This window comes from Camelina sativa, chromosome 6 (assembly GCF_030686135.1).
Source record: "Camelina sativa cultivar CO46 ecotype springtype chromosome 6, ASM3068613v1".
In the NCBI taxonomy this organism is placed as follows: Eukaryota; Viridiplantae; Streptophyta; class Magnoliopsida; order Brassicales; family Brassicaceae; genus Camelina; species Camelina sativa.
Genome location: NC_141885.1, coordinates 23,141,204 through 23,153,222, shown reverse-complemented (window position 1 = coordinate 23,153,222; position 12,019 = coordinate 23,141,204). Strand labels below are relative to the sequence as shown.

The 12,019-nt window shown below is 38.9% G+C and overlaps 2 protein-coding genes across 4 annotated transcripts; both read left to right on the top strand.

Moving 5' to 3' along the window:
* The first annotated feature begins 490 nt into the window (after nt 1–490).
* LOC104792465 (ACT domain-containing protein ACR10) lies at nt 491–2,636 on the top strand. Of its 3 annotated transcripts, XM_010518611.3 has the most exons (7): nt 501–617; nt 699–891; nt 962–1,189; nt 1,265–1,370; nt 1,459–1,786; nt 1,877–2,161; nt 2,276–2,636. In XM_010518611.3, exons 2-7 carry the CDS (start codon nt 738–740, stop codon nt 2,411–2,413), a joined length of 1,239 nt encoding a protein of 412 aa, XP_010516913.1. In that variant the 5' UTR covers nt 501–617; nt 699–737; the 3' UTR covers nt 2,414–2,636. The 3 variants fall into 3 exon arrangements, with proteins under 3 accessions (XP_010516911.1, XP_010516913.1, XP_087309877.1); XM_010518609.3 differs by having other exon boundaries at nt 491–891; XM_087453751.1 differs by having other exon boundaries at nt 604–891; nt 974–1,189.
* A 97-nt stretch (nt 2,637–2,733) lies between these two features.
* Nucleotides 2,734–4,736, top strand: LOC104792464 (uncharacterized). Its single transcript, XM_010518608.3, has 4 exons — nt 2,734–3,139; nt 3,235–3,345; nt 3,737–3,805; nt 4,451–4,736. The coding sequence occupies exons 1-4, from the start codon at nt 2,993–2,995 to the stop codon at nt 4,499–4,501; spliced, it is 378 nt and encodes a 125-aa protein (XP_010516910.1). The 5' UTR covers nt 2,734–2,992; the 3' UTR covers nt 4,502–4,736.
* Nucleotides 4,737–12,019: the final 7,283 nt, after the last annotated feature.

The window sequence follows — 12,019 nt, the reverse complement described above, 5'->3', positions numbered from 1 at the left end:
GCATAAGAAATTGCTCTTCACCATCACCCAATAATATATCAAAAGCTCGTTACTACTCAAATAATCATAAACCATTAACGGAATTAAGGTCTAATTCCGATTTGATTTTTCACACCAAAGAATATATAACAAGTAACCAACCACCATGATTGGAGCGGATAATCAGGATGTTGTTTTCCTTACCGACTACTCCGACTTAGTGCAGATGGTGTCTTCGTCCTCAGAGTGGTCAGTGTTCAAGACTTATTTGGAGAACATCTAAAAAGATAAAGAAGAGTTCACATCTTTTTCGCTGATCTTTATTCCTTACATGCAGAATGGTAAAGCGGATAATCGCATCTTATTACCTATATAAACAATGTTCCATCTCATCTGGTTTGCTGTTGACAAAAAAAAAAGTAACCAACCACCATTGTATATTGCTTTAGTTCTTTTATTAATTAATTAAAATATTAATGGGAATTAGTAGGTTCTTAATAACATCTAAAACGAGAACAAATCATATACACCAAAAGAGTTGAATAATAGTAAGTCAGGGAGAAATCACAATCAGTGCTCAAAAGGGTAGGATCACACAAAACATGGTTTCAAGTACTGTACAGCTACACGACCAACAAGTTAAGCACACCTTTAAATCTTTGACTCTCTCTCTCTCTCTCTCTCCCATATGTAATAAAATCCAGCTAAAACCTTCACAGAAGCACAAAAAAAAATCGAAACTTTGAAGGGAGAAGAAGATGGGTATTTTGTCGGATGATGTTGTGATAATCAGTCAATCGGAGAAAGAAGGTGAACCGAGTGTTATCACCATCAATTGTCCTGACAAAACTGGTCTAGGTTGTGATCTCTGCCGTATCCTCCTCTTCTTCGGCCTCAACATTGTCAGAGGAGGTAAAATTTCTCCTTTTTGATATCTCTACTCTGCTCTCGTTTGTGACCTGAAATGTGTTGCTCTGTGAAGATGTAACGACAGATGGGAAATGGTGTTACTTGGTCTTCTGGGTGATTGGGAAACCAAACACGAGATGGAATTTGTTGAAGATGAGACTTGTTGAGGCAAGCCCTTCTTTTTCTTGGGCCTTTGGTATCTCAAGATGTTACCTTTCTGATTCTGAGTCTCAGCCTCCCAAGCTTCCTGATCTTTTCTTGTTGAAGCTAGCTTGTTCTGATCGCACAGGGCTTCTATATGGTTAGTTTCTTGATTCTCTTAACTTTAGTTAGTTAGTTAGCTGTGGGTTCACTCACTGTTTCTATATATTGGCAGATGTCACAGAGGTTCTTTACAAGCTTGAGATTAACATTGAGAAAGTTAAGATATCGACTACACCTGATGGGAAAGTTATGGACTTGTTCTTTGTCACAGACACTAGGTAATGTACAATGAGTATCTAAAAAGGAGATTTTTGGATATTCATGCTAGAATGTTTAAGGTGTGTTCTGTTTTTTTGTTCTTGTCAGAGAGCTTTTAGGGACGGGGAAGAGGCGAGAGGAAGTGTATGAGTACCTTAGAGATGCTATAGGAGATTCAATGATCAGCTATGACATTGGACTTGTTGGCTCAGAAATCACAGCTCGCTCACAGGCTTCCTCGTCAGTTGCTGAAACATTGTTCTCCTCGGATGTGTCGGGAGAGCAGCCGAGTGGTGGGTTACACACTTCAAGCAATGTGTCTATCTCAGTTGACAACTCGCTAAGCCCAGCTCATACCCTCATTCATATCACTTGTCAAGATCACAAAGGCCTATTATATGACATTATGAGAACCTTCAAAGATTTCAACATTCAGGTTTGTGCAAGTCTTTGATGCTTTTATCTGCATTACTCCACTAGTATTCACATAAGAGACACGTCTTCTCGAATCTTGTTTGATGACCAGATCTCATATGGGCGTTTTACAATCAAAAGAGGAAGGAACTGTGAGATCGACTTGTTCATCGTGCAATCTGATGGTCGGAAGATCTTGGACTCAAGCAAGCTAAATGCATTGGTTTGTCGTTTAAGAGCAGAACTACAACAACCTCTGAGAGTGGTCATGATGAATCGAGGTCCAGATACTGAACTTCTAGTCACAAACCCTGTCGAGTTATCTGGAAAGGGACGGCCACAAGTCTTCCACGACATAGCACTTGCCCTCAAGAAGATCAACACCTGCATATTCTCGGTATATATATATATATTATAACTGATCCAATCACTTGATTCAAGGTCTTTGTATTTTATACCAAAAACAGAACAAAATTGTTATAATCGTCTGATGTCTGATGTCAAAAACTAGGCTGAAATTGGAAGACACGTGACGGGAGAAAGAGAATGGGAGGTGTACAAAGTGTTGATCAACGAAGAAGACAGCTTACCTGTCACAAGGAGCAAGATAGAGGAACAAGTGTGGAATACTTTAATGGGTTGGGAATAAATAAATCAGACTTCAGGATCATCAACTAACCTCAGCCTCTGTATTTAACTTTATAATGCAATGAGTGTATGTAGATTAAGATGATATGTGGTTATATTATATATCCTATATGTTGATAAATTGAGATATTGTAAGTAGATAAATGAATAAAAAGAGTTGTAAATGAGTGTGGGAGTGGTTTGATAGAGAAAGAAAGAACTAAGGCTTAAGCCAAGTTTACCTCTTTGTATTTTGTTGTGCTGAGATCTTTTTTTTTGTTTTGTTTTGTTAATGGGCCGAGTTAAAGGCCTAATAGAGAGGATGGCTATTTCGTAATTAGATACTTAATGAAGGGTACAAAAGTGAAGGAGAAACCTATGAAAAGAAAATGGCGACTCTTTTTAAGAAGCACACGAAGACAATCTCGAACGAAAGCTGACCACAAAAGTTTTCGACTTTGAGAAGCAAATTAGATAAAAATCTTTCTATCCATTTCACGAAAATCCAAAATTTGTAGGGCTCTCTCTCAATTTCGATTTCTGCTTTCACTGTTTGTTTATTATCCGGAGAAAAAAGTCGAAAAAAAAAATCTAATCTTTAATGGCGAAGAAAGGAGGAGCGACGACGCTAGCTGAGGATGCACCATGGCGAGTTTCTTCAGTAAGACCAGTGCCTAAGATCAGTCGCTCACCTGTTCTTTCTATCTCTCAAAGCCCTGAAACCGATTACGCCATTTCCGTCATGAAGGTTTTGTTTCGTAGTTTTTGTAGATTGCAATTTGATTTTGGGAATTACCATTTTTTTTTAACTAAAGAATTCGGGTTTGCGTTTAATATTTGCAGCATCCGAATCCTGTGGGAGGTGGGTTTGCGATGGAAGCTGTACTTGAATCTGCAGGACCTGAATGTGTTGTTCCTGGCCAAGTCACACCTGTTCGGTTACTTGGTGTCAAGGTGACTTCTTGCAGAAAGGATGATGATTTGTTATGTGTTTGTTGTTGCATTTGTGTGTAGTACAAGTTCTTAGTATGTATATTGACTTAGAATTCATACAGGGAAAAGGTTTATGTGTAATATCCATCTTTGGTTGTCTAATTCCTTTGTCCTGTTGGATGCTCTAGTCTATTTAGTAGTTTTGTGCATTGCTCGCCTTTGAGAATAGTTTCTACTTCTGTAGCTGCTTAGGTCTGCACATAGGGTAGGATTACAAGTTGAACATATCATCTTTATCAAGTCTGGTGTTTTGACTGCTTTCTTCTATATTCATTCCTATTGGTGTTTTTATTCACTCATGGGTTGTTAGGTCTCATTTGCTAACAGTTATATGTTTGGTGTATTCGTATAGGTGTGGCCAGTTGAAGTTGATCTTAAATTCTTGGAACCAGTGGGAAAAGAGCTGAAAATGCTTGGAAAGGTAAAGACCAACATCTTATTGCTTTGTGTCTGAATCAGATACTAGTACACGATCCCTTGTTAGTATGAGCCAATACTTTGGATGATCCTGTTTTGTTCTCTGTGTTTGTTTGAGGCAATGATTTGAACTCTTAAAGCTCTTTGTTTGCCTGAGGCTAGTGTGTTATGTGAAGTTGTTACAATTGGGGATTAGATTAATGTTTCCTATATAACTCATAGCATATCAAGATCATAGATGGTCATCTTTTTTTTGGGTAAGCTAGTTATTAAGGACAAAGCCTATAGTAATCATGTGGCTCAACAAGTGGGAAGTAGTGGGAGTTGAACCCTGGGAGCGTATCTGGTCTAGCCAGCCACTTCCAACCGAGAAATCTGAAGTCCAATTGAGATGGATAGATTGCCATCTTCACACAAACAGTTAATGTCAGAAAATATGGGTTAGACCAGGATTTTGATTCAAAAATGGAACAAATTTATCAAGATAATGAAATGTGCTCGGCACATAGTATGAATGCATTACTTACAGAAGTACTTGTATATAGTACTCTCTTTTGTTAGACTTTAAGATTATAAGTGATGTCTTCTTTATCATATTTGGCTGTAATTTAATTTAACAAGTGGTATCTCTGTTGTCCTGAGAATGCAGTTCATGGACAATGCCGTTGAGCTGATGAATAAGTCTTTCATTGACCGCTAAGCACTATGGATTTAAGGGTTACATACGTCGGGAGTTTTGGAATTGCGGGAGATCTGTCTAGTCGCCGGAACTTGTTAGAGGCAGAGAGATCCAATATGAGCAAAGTTGAATATGGTGTGTGTGTTTGTATAGAGAATTTTACAAACAGAATTTATATGCTATATCAAATCATTGGTTTGAATGATAATTGTAAGAATGTCTTTAAAGGTTATCTCCATTCTCCAATGTTCTTCAAGTTTTCTGTCGTTTCCTTGTCGAAAAGAATAATGGAATATTGCAAAGCGGCTAGATTTCTCGAGATCACATTACTAACTAACAGAGGTTCAAAAGAGGAAAGGCGATAGAAAAATATGTGTTAAATGTATATGAGTGGTTCAGAAAAATTCAGTATGAAGGTGAGATTTATGTTGAGTTGGGTTTGGTTTGACAACAGAAATGAAATCTTTTTAAAACGATATATATCAACAAGATTGGTCTACAGCCACATAATCTAGTTAAATTGATACGATGTCAATACAGAAAACGTTAACCTTACCACATACCGGAAACAAAAGCGACCAAAACATATAAGTAACACTAAACCGAAAAAATAATTTTAAGTTCGAAAGCTAAAGACTCACTCAGGGAAGAAAATTGTCAATGTAGTGTGTTCTCCCACCTTTGAAAAAATATGGTTTAATAACATGTTGTAAATGTTAGATAGAGAAGTGACGTTATCGTTGGAGTAAAAGAAAGAAGCAGCAAAACTTTAAAATAAAAGAATGTTTGGCACCGCCGCACCGGCCCATTCCAATTCGAAGAGTTTACAAATTATCTACTCCACAAACCCTACAACGTGTGTAATCAGTTTTAACTTTTAGTAAATATAAAATTTTAAAACTAAACCATATCTATGGGAAGAAAAGAAAACACTAAAAAGTAAAAACCTTTTGGTTAATATATCATTAATTAAGTCATGTGGTATTCTGCTCACTACAACTTTGATTTCTTGATGTTTAAGTACTCAAGTTCTCTCATACTACTTATCATAATTCAAGAAAAATCGTAAGGGTAACAAAACTACTATTCCCTTGAAGGCTGGAATACTAATTCTAAATATAATTTGGAAGAAGCCATATAGTTGTTGAAGAAAATCTAATGATGAAGATCTGTGGAAAATGGGACCTAACATCAATAATTTATGCAAAGGTCCCCTCATCTATTTACTTTTTAGCCGATAGCGACCAGCTGTCCTCTTTTACTGTCGATTTTTCAATCACTTTTGATAGTTTTTTTTTGGCCTTGTCCCTCGTGCGAATCTGTATCCCATATTGTTTTTATTAACGACAATTTTAACGTTTGTGACATGTAATTTGTTGCCAATAACGTGGTTAAATAAGTTCTCTGTTTTCATCTCAACAATAGCGGGGAGATAAAAAGGGGTATGCTACCAACAAGTTTGATCTAAATTGCTTTTAGGTATATTAGAGAACTATAAATTAAATCTAGTAAAATCTAAAACTACATATTATAGAGATTAGTGCAACTAGCTAGTCGTTTTTTTTCAAGTAAAATACGAAGCGGTTAGATGGGTTCGAGTTTCACTTGAGATTAAATTCTTAGTTTCGATTTTGCGGGTAACCGTGTGCGTATAAGCAAAGTTTGTGTTTAGATCATGTGACCGACCTCTTTGTTCAATTTATTAGATTTTGTGAGAGCCATATGATTGATAAGGTCTGGTATGAGTTATGTGTGTACTCTTACAAAAAGTTGATGACAAATTACAAATTTCTCGGGGAAAGGGAAAGAGAAACAGAAAATTAGGTTAAAGTTTCCAAAATGGCACATGGGTAGTGAATTATCGAACATTCTGGATTAGTATATATTACTATATACTACTTTTTTTCTTTCACCAAAATCATACAACAACAGAATGAATCTTAATGGCCTGTTTAAGCTTCAGTTAAATCTTAATTCAATTATAGGTTATGTTGATGACATTGGAAAGATACTCAACAGTACACACAAATGTAACGAGCCATGCATATATACTTACGATGATGTTTTGTATAACAAAAAAGTAATCATAAGATACATTAGTACATTAATACCATGTCTACAATTGAACCAGTGTACGATTCTGCTTGTGCGACCAAAATTTCAAACTTTTCCTGATTTGTAGAAGGAAAGAAGAATGAATAGTAAGGAAGATGCTAAAAACTGGCGCAGGCGTTTTCACGTGCTTATGTACATCGATCCGTATCTATCTAATGCCAAACCAAAAAGAATTCGAATTATGGAACGTAGCATGTCGATGACAAAGACCGATAGGTCCCTATGATACTCCTCGCCGACATATCGGAACAAAAACGAAGATACAAGCCAGATGTAAACACAGAGACACTTCTTCGGATGGGTTGATTTGGTCCAGACCAGTTCAAAAGGATTTTGTAAAATAAAAACAAGAGAAGCAAGTGTTTGATAGATTTTTACCGCACACAAAAAAAAAAGTGTTTGCCTAAATAACCTAATAGATAGAACTCACCAAAGAGTAGCCTTCCACATATATATATTCACCTCGTTCCACTCCAATCTTAGCATTCGTGTCATATATAACGTTATTATGTCAACTGATTCATTCTACTTTCGATACCCAATTGTGCTTCGCATCATTGCCGTTAACCAGTTATAGTTTCATTGTTATCCAATTACATATTTAACTAGATCCTAATTTAGACGTTTTACGTGATAAACGTCAGGTTGTTGACCATAACATCATATAATCTCGGGTATGATTGAAATCTACGTTTGCAAAACAATAATATACTGAAAAATAAAACGTGTCTTTAAGGTTGTTGTGTTGAGTTTGAAAGTTTCAAATTGAATAAGTCGTAGTCCTGATTTGTAGGACACGAGCTCTAGTCTTTTTAGTTGCGTTTATTTCGGTTTCTCAGTTGTAAGGTTCTTATAAGAACCAAGCTTTGTTTCAGTTTAATTACAGAGAGAGTTTTTCCCAGTTTTGCAACGCTATTCGATCCATTTCTTACAAGTGGTATCAGAGCTTTGCTTGTCACAAACCTGAGGATTACAACACAGAGAGAATGAGTGAAAAAGACACGTTGATTGTGCCTAAGTTCGATGGAGACTATGAGCACTGGGCGATGCTCATGGAGAATCTGCTCAGATCCAAAGAGTGGTGGGATCTCATTGAGACTGGAATTCCACGGCAGGAGAGGAATGTGATTCTCACCGGACCACAAAGAACGGAGTTGGCGGAGAAGACTGTCACAGATCATAAGGTGAAAAACTACCTGTTTGCATCCATCGACAAAACGATCCTCAAGACGATTCTAAAGAAGGAGACATCCAAGGATCTATGGGAGTCGATGAAGAGGAAGTTTCAAGGCAATGACAGGGTTCAAAGCGCACAATTGCAGAGGTTGCGCAGAGAGTTTGAGATCCTCGAGATGAAGAATGGTGAGACCATCAATGGCTATTTCTCAAGAGTGATGGAGGTTGCCAACAACATGAGGAATTTGGGAGAAGACATGCCAGATCCGAAGGTGGTGGAGAAGATCCTACGCACTCTGGTGGAGAAGTTCACGTACGCCGTGTGTGCAATAGAAAAGTCTAATGACATCAAGATGATGACGGTGGATGGACTGCAAAGTTCTTTGATGGTGCATGAGCAAAACTTAAGCAGGCTTAGAGGAGAAGAGCATGCGCTTAAGGTGGAAGCTCAATGGAGGCCAAGCTATGGCAGAGGCAGAAGCGGACCATCAAACCGAGGTCGAGGTCATGGTTTGTACCAAGGCAGAGGGCGTGGAGGCGCTTCAAGGGAGATGGTAGAGTGTTACAAATGTCACAAGAAGGGACACTATAAGTCAGAATGTCCAGAGTGGGACAAAGAAGCTAACTATGCAGAGTTGGAAGAAGACATGGTGCTAATGTCTTATGTCGACATGGAGGATCAGGAGCAGATATGGTTCCTGGATTCTGGGTGCAGTAACCATATGTGTGGAACCAAGGAGTGGTTCAGTGAGTTCGATGGTGCCTTTAGACAGAACGTCAAACTTGGAGATGATAGAAGGATGATAGTAGAAGGAAAGGGAAGCCTGCGATTGGAGATAAATGGCACAGTCAGAGTAATTACCTCAGTCTACTATGTGCCTGGTCTAAAAAACAACCTCCTTAGCTTGGGACAGCTGCAGCAGAAAGGGCTTAGAGTGATCTTTGAAGACAACGTATGTGAGATCTGGCACAAGGAGCAGAGAACTATGGTGATGTACTCGACTATGACCAAAAACAGGATGTTTGTTGTTCATGCTACAGTAAGAATGGGTAGAGAGGTGGAAGAACACAAGTGTTTTCAGGTGATGGAGAAAACAGAGCAACTGTGGCACAAAAGATTTGGTCATCTTAACTACAGAGGTCTAAAAACTCTAGCAGAGAAGGAGATGGTGAATGGACTATCAGTCGCTAGCCTTGAAGAAGCTGAATCCACCTGTGATGTCTGTCTAAAGGGGAAGCAGAATCGCGACAACATCCCAAAGAAGAGTGATTGGAGAGCAACAAGAGCACTGCAGCTTGTTCACAGCGACATATGTGGTCCTATCTCACCAGTGTCAGAGAGTGGAAAGAGGTATATTATCAATTTTATTGATGATTATAGCAGAAAATGTTGGACATTTCTCTTGACAGAAAAATCAGAAGCTCTGCAGTCCTTCAAGGAATTTAAAGCTAGTGCAGAAAGGGAGTTGGGACAGCCTTTGGTGTGTTTGAGAACAGACAGAGGTGGAGAATTCAACTCAAAGATGTTTGAGGATTACTGTAGGGAGAGTGGGATCAAACGCCAACTTACTGCTGCTTACACACCACAACAAAATGGGGTAGCAGAGAGGAAAAACAGGAGTATCATGAATATGACAAGGTGTATGCTGCTGGAGAAGTCGATGCCAAGGAGATTTTAGGCAGAAGCGGTTCAATATGCGGTTCACATCTTGAATCGATGTCCATCAGCAGCATTAGGTGACATCACACTTGAGGAGATGTGGAGTCAGCACAAACCATCAGTGGGGCATCTAAAGATTTTTGGGTGTGTTGCTTATGCTTTGGTGCCGTACAAACGAAGAATCAAACTCGATGAGAAGAGTGTCAAATGTGTGATGTTTGGTTTGAGCAAGGAATCAAAGGCGTATCGTCTTTACAATCCTGCGACGAAGAAAATAGTGATTAGTAGAGATGTTCATTTTGATGAAACCAGAGGTTGGAGTTGGGATGATGAGATACATGGTAACGAGTTGACATGGAACGAGGTGATAACGGAAACAGAGGGTGAAGAAACAGTGGGAGCTGCGAATGAGAATGAAGTAGCTGAGCCACCACGTTCACCAGAAAACAACGAAGAAGAAGAGGGTGGTGAAGTGGAGACTCAACAAACTGGTACTGATCAAACGCCTATAGCTCATGGAACGAAACGAAACCGCCAAGCACCTGTGTGGATGAAAGATTACGTCACAGGGAATGCAGGGTTTGTGATTTCAGAAGAAGAAGATAACTTCCTGGCCATGTTCGTTGCAACTGATGATCCATATCGTTTTGAGGATGCAGTGCAGCAAGAAGTATGGAGAAAGGCCATGGAAGCTGAAATCAAAGCCATTGAAGAAAACAACACTTGGGAGCTGATGGATCTACCTCATGGAGCAAAAGTGATCGGGGTTAAATGGGTGTATAAAACAAAGTTCAATGAGAAAGGAGAGATAGAAAAGTTCAAGGCAAGATTGGTGGCTAAAGGGTATCATCAGAAGTATGGAGTTGATTTTCATGAGGTCTTCGCTCCAGTTGCTCGATGGGACACAATCAGATTGATCCTTGCGATGGCTGCAGATAAAAATTGGAAAGTGTTTCAGCTTGATGTGAAAAGTGCGTTCCTACATGGAGAATTAGATGAAGAGGTTTATGTAGAACAGCCAAAGGGTTTTGTAGTTGAAGATGAATCAAGCAAAGTATACAAGCTAAGGAAGGCATTGTACGGACTCAAACAGGCACCAAGAGCCTGGTACAGTCGGATTGAGGGCTACTTTTTGAAGGAGAAGTTTGAGAAAGCCTACTGTGAGCACACGCTCTTTGTGAAGAAAGAAGGAGGTAACATCTTAATAGTAAGCTTGTATGTGGATGATCTGATCTACACAGGAAATTCAACTACAATGCTGGAGGAGTTCAAGAAATCAATGATGAGAGAGTTCTCCATGACTGATCTGGGAAAGATGAAGTATTTCCTGGGTGTAGAAGTTGTTCAAGAAGAAAGAGGTATCTTCATCAGTCAACAGAAATATGCTGAAGAACTGTTGGTGAAATATGGAATGGAGAGTTGTAATGCTGTGAAGAATCCGATTGTACCAGGAAGTAAGTTGTCAAAAGAGGGAGGTGGAGAAGCTGTTGATCCCACGACATTCAAACAACTTGTGGGGAGTCTAAGGTACTTAACTGCAACTAGACCAGACTTAATTTTTTCTGTAAATCTGGTTAGTCGCTACATGGAGACACCCAATGAGCAACTTATGTTGGCGGCAAAGAGGATATTGAGATATGTACAAGGAACTAAGCAACATGGTATACAGTACAAGAGAGGAGAAGGGCAAGAACTTGTTGGTTTTGTTGATAGTGACTACGCAGGAGATGTTGATGATCGGAAAAGCACTTCAGGGTATGTCTTTATGCTTGGAGGAGGAGCTGTCTCATGGGCATCAAAGAAGCAGCCTATAGTGACTCTATCCACCACTGAGGCAGAGTTTGTTGCAGCAGCCTATGGAGCATGTCAGGCAGTGTGGCTGAGGAACATTCTTGAGGAAATTGGGTATGATCAAAGAGAAGGTACCGTTATGTTCTGTGATAATAGTTCAACCATCAAATTGTCCAAGAACCCGGTGTTACACGGCAGGAGCAAACACATTCATGTAAGGTTTCACTTCTTACGTGAATTGGTAAACGACGGAGTCATCAGGATGGATTACTGCTCAACTCAAGAACAGATTTCTGATATCATGACTAAGGCTGTTAGACTTGAAGTGTTCGAGAAATTGAGAAGAAGAATGGGAGTGTGCTGTGAGGAAGAGTAAACTGGAAGGAGAGGTTCCAGTTTAGGGGAAGAATTGAAGAATAAAACGTGTCTTTAAGGTTGTTGTGTTGAGTTTGAAAGTTTCAAATTGAATAAGTCGTAGTCCTGATTTGTAGGACACGAGCTCTAGTCTTTTTAGTTGCGTTTATTTCGGTTTCTCAGTTGTAAGATTCTTATAAGAACCAAACTTTGTTTCAGTTTAATTACAGAGAGAGTTTTTCTCAGTTTTGCAACGCTATTCGATCCATTTCTTACATATACTGCATTAAATAAGTGAAATAATTTTCTCGTTGTTATTTCATTAATTTTCACAACTTTTACAAAATGCAAATACACATGGACAGAAAACTACAAAAGCCGTAGTCACTACTACTCTCACTGACTGACCCACAATTTCATTTTACTCCCTTATTGCAAAACGT

Coding starts and splice junctions, on each gene's coding strand:
- LOC104792465 (XM_010518609.3), top strand. CDS start 738: ATGGGTATTTTGTCGGATGATGTTGTGATAATCAGTCAATCGGAGAAA. Junction 1,190..1,264: donor TCGCACAGGGCTTCTATATG/GTTAGTTTCTTG, acceptor ATATATTGGCAG/ATGTCACAGAGGTTCTTTAC. Junction 2,162..2,275: donor TCAACACCTGCATATTCTCG/GTATATATATAT, acceptor GTCAAAAACTAG/GCTGAAATTGGAAGACACGT.
- LOC104792464 (XM_010518608.3), top strand. CDS start 2,993: ATGGCGAAGAAAGGAGGAGCGACGACGCTAGCTGAGGATGCACCATGG. Junction 3,140..3,234: donor ACGCCATTTCCGTCATGAAG/GTTTTGTTTCGT, acceptor TAATATTTGCAG/CATCCGAATCCTGTGGGAGG. Junction 3,806..4,450: donor AGCTGAAAATGCTTGGAAAG/GTAAAGACCAAC, acceptor CTGAGAATGCAG/TTCATGGACAATGCCGTTGA.